General features: G+C 44.4%; 1 protein-coding gene across 1 annotated transcript; it reads right to left on the bottom strand.

Moving 5' to 3' along the window:
- Positions 1-3,266: 3,266 nt before the first annotated feature.
- Positions 3,267-8,790, bottom strand: CCDC71L (coiled-coil domain containing 71 like). The gene has a single exon (XM_034062933.1). The coding sequence runs from the start codon at positions 8,621-8,623 to the stop codon at positions 7,775-7,777; it is 849 nt and encodes a 282-aa protein (XP_033918824.1). The 5' UTR covers positions 8,624-8,790; the 3' UTR covers positions 3,267-7,774.
- Between the last annotated feature and the right edge of the window lie 3,347 nt (positions 8,791-12,137).

Raw genomic sequence — 12,137 nt, 5'->3', positions numbered from 1 at the left:
ATAAACCATGCAACAACTGCTTTGTGCTTTTCTTTTAAATAGGACATTTTTCATTAAGTCAAACTTTTATTTTTCAAGATCATTACAGGCAGCCCTCCAAAATCCTTGAGGTTTTGTTTCATTCAAGTTTTTCCAAGTAAGATGTGATCACTGTGATTATGACTTCTTTTTTCTTAATAGGAAGGAGATTCTTACATACTTTGGAAATATGGAAGAGGAAGCTGGATGTGAAGAAAACAGACAATGACAAAAATGTTCAGCCAACTCATAAGAATACAAACATCAGGGGAATATTAAAGACACCTGGTCTGGTGAAAAGATGGATGAAACAGCTTTCATTAGATACTGGACAACAAGGTGAAATTTATGTGCAGATGGAAGTAATTTATGCACAGTTCTTACACAAAGGATCATTATTTATTAGTAATAAATGAGCACATTTGATGGATCTAATCAGTATTCAAATAACGTATTTTAAGAGCGGCTAGGGTATATTCTCTGTAGCACAACCCATTGCACTCAGGAATTCTGTCAAATTACACGGAGATGCAGGAAAACGCTGGATTGTGTGAAACAAGGGCTCTGAAGTGGATGGAACAATTTCAAAAAATAAGAATTGACATGAATTTCCTCCTCTACCTTTTAGCACTTGTCCAGAAGCAGTATAAGTACTAGGACATTTCTGTTCAGCAGCATTAATTTAAGCATCCTGCATAGATGAGAGGATAAAAAGCTCCAAATGACTCTAATGTCATTATGTATAAAGTTTAGAATATCAAAGATTGGTATCTTACTTTTTCATTGTAGATTTCAACCCAGGATATTTCCCTCCCATTCTTGTTTCTGATTAAATCTCCTCTCTATTTCTTCACCATCTTTTTTAAGAAGAGTACTTAGGATGTCTTTAAAGGACCAATTTTCAAGACATCATTCATCTGTGCTCACTTGTAGAGGATGCTGTTCACCAGGTTAACCTAAGTCTCTTCCAACCTGAATTATTCTATGTTACACACACACACAACTTCCTGAGCAATGGATGCATCTTTGAGAAGAAGAACAGCACAGGCAGCATTTGAAAGATTCAAACTTTGAGTTCTTTAAAAGGCCTTGGGATGAAAAGAAAAGCTGTCTATTTTTTAGGATAAGCTAAGGTACAAACAACTGAGAATTTATATGAAGAAAATCACACCTGACATTTACAGCCACATCAAAGCCCACTCAGACTCAGCACAGCACTGTTCCCGTGCCTTCACAGGAAGAGGTTTCTTCCTGGAAAAAGCACTTAAGTGGAAGGCATTTTGTGCCTGAGCTGTTTGACCCTTCCCACTGATGGCCACTCAACAGCAGCAGGAACAGCACTTCAGTCTTCCAGCTAAGACAAAAGATTGGCTTTAAGATTTCCTGTCCCCAGTTGCTTCCTCTATCAAACTATCACTGGAAGAGTAAAAGAAAAAAATTGATACCCGTTCCTCTGGAGGAGTGAAATTCCCCTCATTATCTCCCAGGACTGCAGGCACTAAGTGGAAGAGTATGCCACAACTTTTTATATTAGTAGCTTCAACACAAGGCAGAAGTCCACAGAAATCTTACTGGAAAGTGGTTTCTGGATAGGATAATTGGAGATAACAACACAGATTCCAGGAAGGATTGCTGTGGCCGTGGGACAGTTTTACTGATCCTGTGTAGCATGGAAATTTGGGGCATATTTAAAATATATATGGGATACAATGGCATCGGACAAATTAAAACTAGAAAAAAAGTTGTCTTAATGACAAAGAGGTATGAGTGCGTTTGTGTGTGTGCACACAAATATCAATTACAAGCTTCCATCAATTATTACATATATCACATATAATACTTAGTCTTTGCTATATATATATATATATATATTGCATAATTCAGAAATCCTTGATATTTGGAACCTTACACTGGAGCTTGGGTAGAGTGAAGGGTAAGTACCACTCAGTCCATGCCCTACCCCCTCTTTCTGCTGTTTCAAAAAAACTTGTATCACTGGTCCCAACCTGTGCCACCATCTCCCTGTAGTCGAGGAGACAGATGTCCTTAGAGGGGGTGCAATGTGTTGTGTCAGCTTCCTACACAATCTGACACTGCAGTTAGTTTAGAATCACATGCTCATCGTTCACCACTTATCTTAAGGAGCCATGGGACAAGTTCAGTTATAAATTATTTTTAACAAACCTGGAATGTACAAAACAACAACAACAAAAAAAAAGGCAACAAGCTACAAAAACATAGCACCTTCATTTTAGAGTTTAAGTGTATAGATTCATGGGGAGATGGAAAGAAACTTCCTTTTCAGAAAGCCTATGAAAAGGCATCTTGGCTCATGCAGGCTCCATCACAAGGAATCATCACACCAGGTTCTTTCAGTTTGGTTTCCTACCTCTCATCCAGGAAATACCATCTGTTTGGAAACAGCATCTGGCATTTTGAGTAAAGTCCACTGCTGCCCAAAGGTAAGGTTAGCATACCACTTTGTATAAATCCGTGCACTTGTGAACATGTCTTCTCCATCTTCACAGGTCATCCTGTAGCAAGTTGATTTGGCTTGGGCAACATAAACTGATATATAGGCTGCTCTGATGCACAAGCAAAATAACAGGCAATTACAGATGGCTGAAGGCAAAGGCAGTGAAGACTGAGGAGGTGGAAAGCAGCAACCAGCTACACACAAGACACACACACAGAAATAACTGTCTTTTAGAGCAATAATTTCACCTCCCATCTACATTATGCTCACTATCTCGCTCCTCAGAACTAGCCTAGGAAAAGAGAGCAGTTGGAGCTCATCTGTGTTTCTGAAGTAGCAATGAGGAGAAAAACCCAGAATGATCAGAGCAGTTCAAGGGATAGGGCTTTCCGTGTGGCAGTGGTTTAACTTCAACGCTGTTAGGTCTCATCTTCTATAACGTCAAATAACGAGATTGAAGGAGAACTGGAATGGAATCTTACAGGCGCATGGACAGTATAGAGAACCACACGCTTTCTGCTTGGCTGGGCATCTTGCACACCTGTTTGAGTAAAAATGACCTGCCTGAATGAAGGCTCATTTTTCCATCTCTGATAATGTCAAGGTTTTCTTAGCAGTTTCTGGGGAGTTTCACAGTAAATAAATGAATAATTGAGACTCGTTATTCTTGATATTAACGTTGGATTTTCAAGTCTTTTTACATAAGAAAATGGCAGCAATGAGAAGAACTGGAAGGTTTTGGTAATTCCATAAAGATAATTAGGCTGTAGTATTAAGGAAATATGCTTTATTCTTACAATATGGAAAAATGCCTTTGCCTTGATTAACAAGAAGAAGTGTTCCAAAATTCTCCTTCATTGGCCTAACATAATTATTGGATGCCTCATGATAGTTTGGTAGCAAATCATCACGAGCAGTACACATTTGGAGTCCCTGCCAAGCAAAGTCCATACCACAGAACACTCTGGAGTAAGTCTGCCTCAGTCTTTCCTCAGCCAAGGCAGTTATGCTCACAGAAAATAAACAGCGGATGAAGAAGTAAGGTGTTTCCTAAAAAATGCAATAGCCAGGAATTTTCTCTTAGCTGGTGAATATTACTGTACAGAGTGAAATGTTTCAAGCTGTTATAACACAGTCCTCAAGATTCAGAATTTCAAAGTTCCTTCTCCAAGAGGGGGAACTGGAATTTGGGTCTCTAAAAGTCCAGGATTTCTTACCTATTATCTCATTTGATATGAATCCCTGTGAAGCAACTTTCTCTGTGAATTTAGCCCTTTGCATCCAGATCTCCTATATTTGTGGATACAAGCAAAATCAGAGCATCTCAAGTCAAAGAAAACATTCTGTTCAACCCAAAATCAGTGTTTTCAAATCTTTCATACAAATCTGAATTATTCTGTTTCAATCCACTGGGCCAAAAGGAAAGAGGAGATGCTTTCAGTACTACTGGTTTCACATGCATATGAACCTTGGACTCAAATTTCAGCACTGATAGACTGTTTTAAATCGCATGAGAAGGCCAAGACCCTGCCTTGTTGAAGTAAGTGTAAAATTATTTGGGATCATAGCTGCAATCTGTAAACACGATTCACTCTGCCCTTTGCTTTGGATAGGCAAGGAAATGCAGATACACACAACATCCCCTATCCATTCAGAGCAAAATCCAAGTACCACAAGTCTTGCCTTTGCCAAACATACACAACATGCTCCACATGAGGTTTGGGCATATACAAAGTTTGGTTTTTGCAGCTTAGCAATAGATGGTTTCAAGGACCAGTTGTAATCTTTGGTCCTTTCGTTGTGGAAACTTCAATGCAATGCTAGAATACATGAAATTTTTTTGCAAGGCACTGCTTTCTCCTCTTATGAGCTTCAGTCCTAAACAGGAAGGCACTGACTCTTGAACATAAAACCTACACGAGGCAACACACTAGATACAATGGTCTAAGCTTCTGCCCTGGCATCTGGGGCCATCAGATAACTCTTTTTGACATGGTAGCATTTTGAAGGTCAGTAACCTTTGAGTGACTGGATGAAAATTCAGATTTGGTAAAGGAAGTAGTACAACTTCCAGTACACAAAGCCATTGTATGATGTGAGCTCATAAGTGAAGGAACCAGCTACTGCAAGAGAAGTCTGGCAAGAGAATTTACCACAAGATTCCTGTTTAATATGAAACCACCCTTGCTGACTGAACTAGACTGGGCATTGTACACTGGATTTATTCTGGGCCTGCATTCTGTCAGTCTCAGAAAGAGCCCCATATGACAGGATGTTGAAACCACCAAGTTAAATCAGGCAAATCACACTTCTCACACCACTCAGTGTGTGCATAGGAACAACCACAGGGAGTCAGACCAGAAGTCCATCTAAGCCACTACACCTTCTCCAACAGCATATATATAGGTAAAGCACAATAACATTATTAGCCCTCTACACAGAATAAACCCTAAGGCTTCCATGCTTAAAACTATCTAACTCAATGCTGCAGCAATTTTGTGTGCCTCTTTCCAAACTTCCTCGGCTCTGGTCTACAGCTAAAAAGTCAAACAAAAGCCAGTAAGTATTAACCTGTCCAAATCTAAAATCGACTAGTTTTCTGATTATTTAGCTTCCTCAGATGAGCAGAGGTTTGAAAGGAAAATAATCCTGTCCTGGATTGCCACAAACTGCCATGAAAACAATAATGAAATTAGCTCTCTTGGCTTCCCTGTAAACAGTTAGCTTCCACATGCCACACTGTTCTCAGATCCTTTGCTGACCTATTTCAACACATTAATTTGCCAGAAAACCTGACTAAAGATTTCCCCCTCTTAACTGACTTCAGATTGAAATAGCTAAGAACCTGTAAATGCAGCTGTCAGAGAAGTTTAGACTACAGTGAAACTTCAATCCAACTTGCTAACAGGGTATCAGCAAACCATACCATACCCCCCAGTAAAGCTGCACTTCAAAACCAAGAAGTGAAAGCACAACCAGGAGAAAAATAAGCAAGCCTTACACATACAGCCCACACAAGAAGTCACTCAATAAAGTTACTTCACTGTATTTTGTACCCACAGAGAACAGTTGGGGATAAGGTTCCAAAGAAGGCAGCACAAATTTAATACAGTGTCTCCCATGTCATACCTCTGGCAGCCCTAACTCTGCCCTTGAAATCTGACCTAGCCCATCCTGTGCCTGTTTATGAGCTAACTGAAGAACCTGCACAAGACAACTGCCTATATTTTACCATCTTTCCAGGCAGGTCTTTCAAAAGAATACTATAAAAATAACCCAACAGTAGGGGCACTGAAATCAACAAGACTCTTCAAGAATTAATAACAATACTCTTAACATGCATTTTTGAATGCAATGTGGAAGGTGAGAACTGAAATACTTGGAGCCCTGGCATTTGGTCACGCTGCAGCTTATCTTACTGGGTTTTACATCAACACAATTTCACCTTCACATTTAAGCAGGTATTATAGCTAGCCAGAGAAACAGCATGATAATACACACCCTTGAACTTCCATTTCTTAATTCACTTCTGAAATGTGACGTGGCACTACTGCAGCAATCAGCAGGCAGCCTAACGTTATGTAAACAGTTTCAAAAGCCTGATGGATATAGAATAGATTAAGTTTTATTTTGGAAGAATAAGAACTTTGCAGCTTTGCTAAACAAGAACTAAAAACTATTAACAGGTTTTAGAGGAAGGTGGCTGGTCTAGGTTAGCACTACCAAGCTTTTACAAGCAGCCTCCACACATCAAACTATCTTATTGCCTCTGTCAACAGCATGCAAGCAATCAAGAGACATCAGAAATTTTAAGTCACCAAACCATTCTATAAGCAAGTTGTGAAGTCATTTGTTCTACCACAGAAGCTGGTTAGTCAGCCTCAACTACCAGGATACCAAGTACATAAACAGTCTATCACCTACTATTTCTTAAGGAACAGAAAATAAATCACATTCTCCCTCACACACATTTTTGCTTCTCACGCACCAACTGCAAGGCACAAGACCTAAAGAAAGCCTTTAATAAATCAGTTTAAAGGGAGACTGCTTATCATGTAGAATGACAACATGGTATTTTTCTGTCAAAATAATCAAGCTACATCATGAGTTTTGCATCAGTGTCTGTGAAACCAAGGAAAGGTTTATAAAAATAATTGCATGCAAGTAATTATGTTAAATATGATTACCCATCATTAATCATCTCACAGTCATGGGATAACAACCAGCACTATTTTGCGATGAAGAGATCAGGTATCAAGTCTTGCTCTTTCTGCAGAGAGAGGCACTTCAGTGTGATATTTGTGTCATGCAAGCTACCCACTTCTGGCTATGAGCACCAACATCGTATCATAGCTGACCTTCAGACACCTATACATCACTCTGATAAGTAGAAACATTCTTCACAAACTCTAAGTACGCTTACATCAAGCGCCTAGACTGTGTACTTCACCGAGGAACCTGTCCCTATCCAGTTTCATTGAACTGAAACGCCACTGTTATTTGACTTTTATTAAGTTCACTTAGGCTGACCAGATGAGCTTCCCCAAACAGGGTTATAAACTATCAGAATGATTCTGTCCTTAGGTGCTCAATAAAAACAAATACTTGGTTCAACTAGAAAACTTTAAAAATGACTTTAGATACAAAAGTGTAACAATTATACTGCGCAATACAACTTGATATATCACTAAGCCCATGAAATTAAAGTTTTTTGCACCATCAAGAATAGCCACAAGTCCTGAACCTCCACTCCTTATGCACCCTTGACCAGAGTAAACCTAAAGTTGGGAATGCTTGGGATTCAAAATACCCTGAGCACATACTAGTGCAACACCACAAAGCATACATAACCCATCGGAAAAGGGAGAACGGGAAGGGTACGGGAAAATTACCAAGAATCAGATGGTGCTTTATTATACAAGCATGAAAGTAAGTTCCTTTGGAAAATAACTTCTTGGGTGGACTTCTGGACCAGTGAGGTAGCCCAATGGGAGAGAAAAAAAGTGGAACTTGGTCCCCACGCGTGATACCTGCCGAAGGGTCCCTCGCATCTCCCTGCGCCCCGGCGGGGACGGGCCGAGGCCCTGGCTGCGCGGCCCGGCAAGCCGCCCCCCGTGCGGCTGGGGGTCCGGCCCCCGCCAGAGCGGGCCATAAAGTGCAGCAGCGGAACACGATCCAGACAAAAGCAATGTAAACAGGTGACTGATATCGGTCTCTTTATCCGCACCGCAGGGAAGGTGAGGAGCCGGTCAATCCCCCCACCCCAACCCACTCGCGGTCTCAGGACGGCGCCACGGGGAAGCGGCGCACCCGCACCACGGGAGACAGGTCCACGCCGAGGATCCGCTGCGCTCGGCGCTGAGCCGCCGCCAGGCTCCGGCGGCTCCAGACGCTGCCCCGCACCCGGATGGAGGGGAAGGTGGTGAGGCTGGGGGTGGCAGCCTTCCAGATCTCCTCCAGCGACTTGCCGCCGAAGGGCTCCCAAGCGGTGCCCCCCGCCTGGCTGTCCCGTTCGCTGTCCGCCTCCTCGTACGGCCGGCACAACGCCAACGCCGCCTCTTCCCCACCACCACAGGGGTCGGTGGCCGCCGGTGCCCTCGCTTGCCGCTGCCTCGCCCGTACCCTCCTGCGGCGCCGCCGCCGCCGCCGCTTGGAGCTGCCACCGGCCGTCGCGGCCCGGCGCTTGGCGTCCGCGGCGGGGAAGCGCCGCTTGCCGACGCGGCGGCGGGGTCGCTCCGCCGAGGGCGGAGGCGGATCGGGGACGACGGCTCGGCAGGAGGAGTATCCGTAGACGTCCTTGCTGCGGAGGATGACCGGGGAGAACTCGTGCTTGAGGCTGCAGAGGAAGTTCCAGAGCTCCGAGTCGGAGCTCATGAACTCTGTAGACTTGGGCATGAAGAGCTTGAGGGCGTCGCCCAATGCCTTGGTGCCGGCGAAGGAGACCTGCGAACGCGAGTACACAACTTTCTCCGCCCCCCCTTCCAGCCCCCACGCAGCGGGCGCCGCTCCGCCGTCGGCTGTCTCCGCCGACACCGCCTGGTTTCCCGCAGCCGCCGCGGCGCTCCCCGCCTCTTGGTTCATCTTCCCGGCTCCTCTCTCCAGCGCCGCCTGCTTCCTACTGCGGGTCATGGAGGCAGAGGGACGGGGCGGGCGGGGTACAAGATGCTGAGAAGGGAGAGCGGAGCAGGGACGAGGAGTCGGCCGCAGCCCGGCCGCCGCCGAGCGCCCGCCGTCTCACTGCACCCCGGCACCCTCCCGCCCGGTGGGGAGCGACGATCGATAGCCTCCCGCCCGGCACAAAATGGCGCTTTAAAGTCCCAGGCGGGACTGCGCACCGGCCCGCCCTCCCTCCGCGCCCGGCGGTTGGCCCGTTTGAAACGCGTCAGGTGGGCCAAGCCCCGCCCTCCGCGAGGCGGCCATTGGGAGCGTGGCGAGTACCCAGCTAGCGAGGGGCCTTTGGAGTGCCCTGCCCTGGCGCGGCCGTTGCCGAGCCCCATTCCCTAAGGGGTGTCCTGGGTTGTGGCCCTAAGCCCCTGTGCTGTGTCCCGGTTGGTGGCCCCTTTCCTCCAGGAACATGGCCGGTTCCAGCAGGCCTGGCACAACTGCTATACCGCATACGGGTGTCGCACCTTGTCGCGAGAGTCAGGTTCTGCACAGGGTGGTGGGCAAGGATGGATTCAGCCCTGAAATGTGATTGAGTAAGGATTGGGTTGGAGGCTTCGATGGGCAGGATCCTGTGGAGGCAGAGTGATGAGTGAAATGTTGAAAAGGGGTAAACGGACATGAAATGGGGAAGACCGGCATAGACTGTTAAAGGCATCCATTGTGTTGCAGAAGAATTTTTAGCATGAACCCGTAGATTGGTCATTCAACAACATTGTAAGTCACAGAATCACAGAATAGTTGAGGTTGGAATGAACTTGTTGAGGTCGTCGGCTTCAAGCCCATGCTCAAAACAGGGCCAGCTAGGGCAGGTTGGCCCAGACTCTGGATAGATGACTTGGTTGTCTCCGGGGATGGAGACTCCTCTCTCCGGTGACCAGTGATACCACATGAGAAAACAGAACAAAGCTTCATCAGGGGAAGTTCAGATTTGGCTTAGGAAAAACTTCACTGAGGGAGTGGTTGGTCACTGGAACAGGTTCCCCAGGGAACTTGTCATGGCACCAACCCTGTCAGAGTTCAGGGAGCATCTCAGTGATTCTGTTTGTCATATGGTTTAGCTTTAGGTCATCCTGCGAGGAGCGGGGAGTTGGACTTGATCCTTATGGGCCCCTTCCAACTCAAGATATTCTATGATTTTATGATTCCACAACCTGAGGAGCCTGTGCCAGTGCTCAGTCATCCTCACAGTGAAAAGGTTCAGAGGGAACCTCCTGTATTTCAGTTTGTGCTCATTGCCTCTGGTCCTGTCCCTGGGCACCAGTGAGAAGAGTCTGGTTCTGTCTTCTCTGCACCCTGCCTTCACATATCTATTACACTAATGAGATTCCCCCTGAGCCTTCTCTTCTCCAGATGAAACAGTCCCAGCTCTCTCAGCCTTTCCTTGTAAGAGATGCGCCATCCCCTTCATCATCTTTGTGGCCCTTTGTTGGACTCTCTCCAGTGTGTCCCTTTCTGTCTTTTCTGAGGAACCTAAAACTGGACATGGTGCCTCATCAGCACTGAATAAAGTGGAAGGATCACTTTCCTCAAGCTGTTTGCCTAATGCAGCCTAGGTGGGGCTCTCCCCACCTGGAGAGCCTTTCACCCTCTGTGGCAAGTGCACATCACTAACTCATGTTCAACCTGATGTCCACCAAGACCCCTGGGTTCTGCCAAGTTGCTTTCCATCTGGGTGGCCCCAAGCTTGTCAGCCCATTTCTTCAGCCTGCGGACACTAGAATATTCACAGCATTTTGGGGAAAAAAATCAAGTCTTTGCATTGGTTCAACCCTTTGTGAGAATCACCATCTTGCTGAGTCCACAATGCCATTTCCTCCTGCATGACACTGCTATGTTGCAGCCTTATAACACAATTTTGTCAGCTGTTGTGAAACCCCATGTCCCTCTAGGTCATGCTTTCCGGTGCTTCAGAAACTGTTGGCACAGGGAGAATGTTCTGTTAGGTTCCCACATTGTTTCAATTAAACCAGAGCTCTTTCCACAAGCCAGAACAGCAAGGTGTCAGCAAAGGTAGATGTGGTTTAACCTTCCCTACAAATCCAGCTCTGGGTTTCATTAGACCCCTAACTAATCACTTTCTCTGAACATCAGTAAAGGGCGAGGAGTAACATTTTTCTTCATAGATAATCTTTGTTCTGTAATTAATCTTTCAGTTTAGAATAGGGAAATCTTTTATTCTCAACTCATCAAGAACCTAAATTGGAATGTTTAGAAAGCCAGTCAAATAAGAGGCAGAAATTCTGCATAAGAAATTATTCCTTACTGCCAGTGAAAACAAATGGATTTTCTTTACAGTATAATTTAGTTTGTGTTCATGGAAACTCAAGAATATTAATCCAAATAATCATTTAAAGTGGATATTAACAAAGCCATTTTAAATTTTCATAGGGACAGTCTCAATATGCAGCCATATCCTAACCCAGCTTTATAGATTACCCATTTCAAAAAACAACTTTCCCCAAACGATGGTGTTAGTACCATTTTTAATTGGATTAATTTCACAGTGTACTTAGAGCACAGTCATGCAGTCAGATTGAGTTAACTAAGGGAGGTATCTTATAATGCACAGGATAAGAACCCAGAGCTGGAAGCATTACGGCCAGGCGTCTCTTGATCCCGCCATGCTGCAGTTAATCACACTCTGGCATACAAGTGCCCACTTGCAGCCACGGGGTCATCACAGCTTAGCAAGAGGCTCATAACCTGCAGGACCACAGGAGATGACCTCTGCTCACGTTCACAGTGGAGGGAGCTCCCACACTATCAACCTCAGCAGCTCAGCTGATCAGTGGGTCCTCATTAAACTGCAGAAACCCAGTTGCTTATAATCATTAGCCATAACCTTTTCCCTGAAATTACAGATATTTCTGGCATAAGACTAGAAAGTCTTTGAGGCAAGTTGGGGAATTTTCAGCAAGCAGTAGATGAGTCACTGTAGCTACAAATGAAAAGACAGAATAGCACAAGTGTTTGTTAATCAGCACTTATTCACTAATTTTACTATTTTGCTTCCAGAATGGACAATACCATTTTAAAGGTATGGAATGTAATCTCACTTTTACAACTTTGTTATGAGATTTCTGCAGTGTAACACTTTCATTTTAGTATGTTTCAAAGTCATCTCAAGAAAATCCATAGTAATTGGCTATCTTTTAGTAATTTACAGTAGCTCAGCACTGTAATAATGATGATAATAAAAATGAATAATCCTTTGGAAGTGTATAGCTCTTCATTTTAATCATACTACTTCTTATAAGTATTAATTATCATTCATGGTACTCCTGAGTTATGTAAGTAAATACTGCCTTCCTTTAACAGATGAATAAAATGAAGAAGTGGATTAAAATGGCTTGACTAAGATGTATAGACTCTATGACTTAATTTTCTGTAGATCTTAATTTTTAACAATCGTTATTCTAAAAACACAGTGAATGTCTACACTGGAGAAGAAGAGACTAGGAGAAAACTAAGAGAAGAC

Source organism: Melopsittacus undulatus, chromosome 5 (genome assembly GCF_012275295.1).
Source record: "Melopsittacus undulatus isolate bMelUnd1 chromosome 5, bMelUnd1.mat.Z, whole genome shotgun sequence".
NCBI classification, from domain to species: Eukaryota; Metazoa; Chordata; class Aves; order Psittaciformes; family Psittaculidae; genus Melopsittacus; species Melopsittacus undulatus.
Note: the sequence above shows the minus strand (reverse complement) of the source record. Positions and strands in the feature narration are given on the sequence as shown.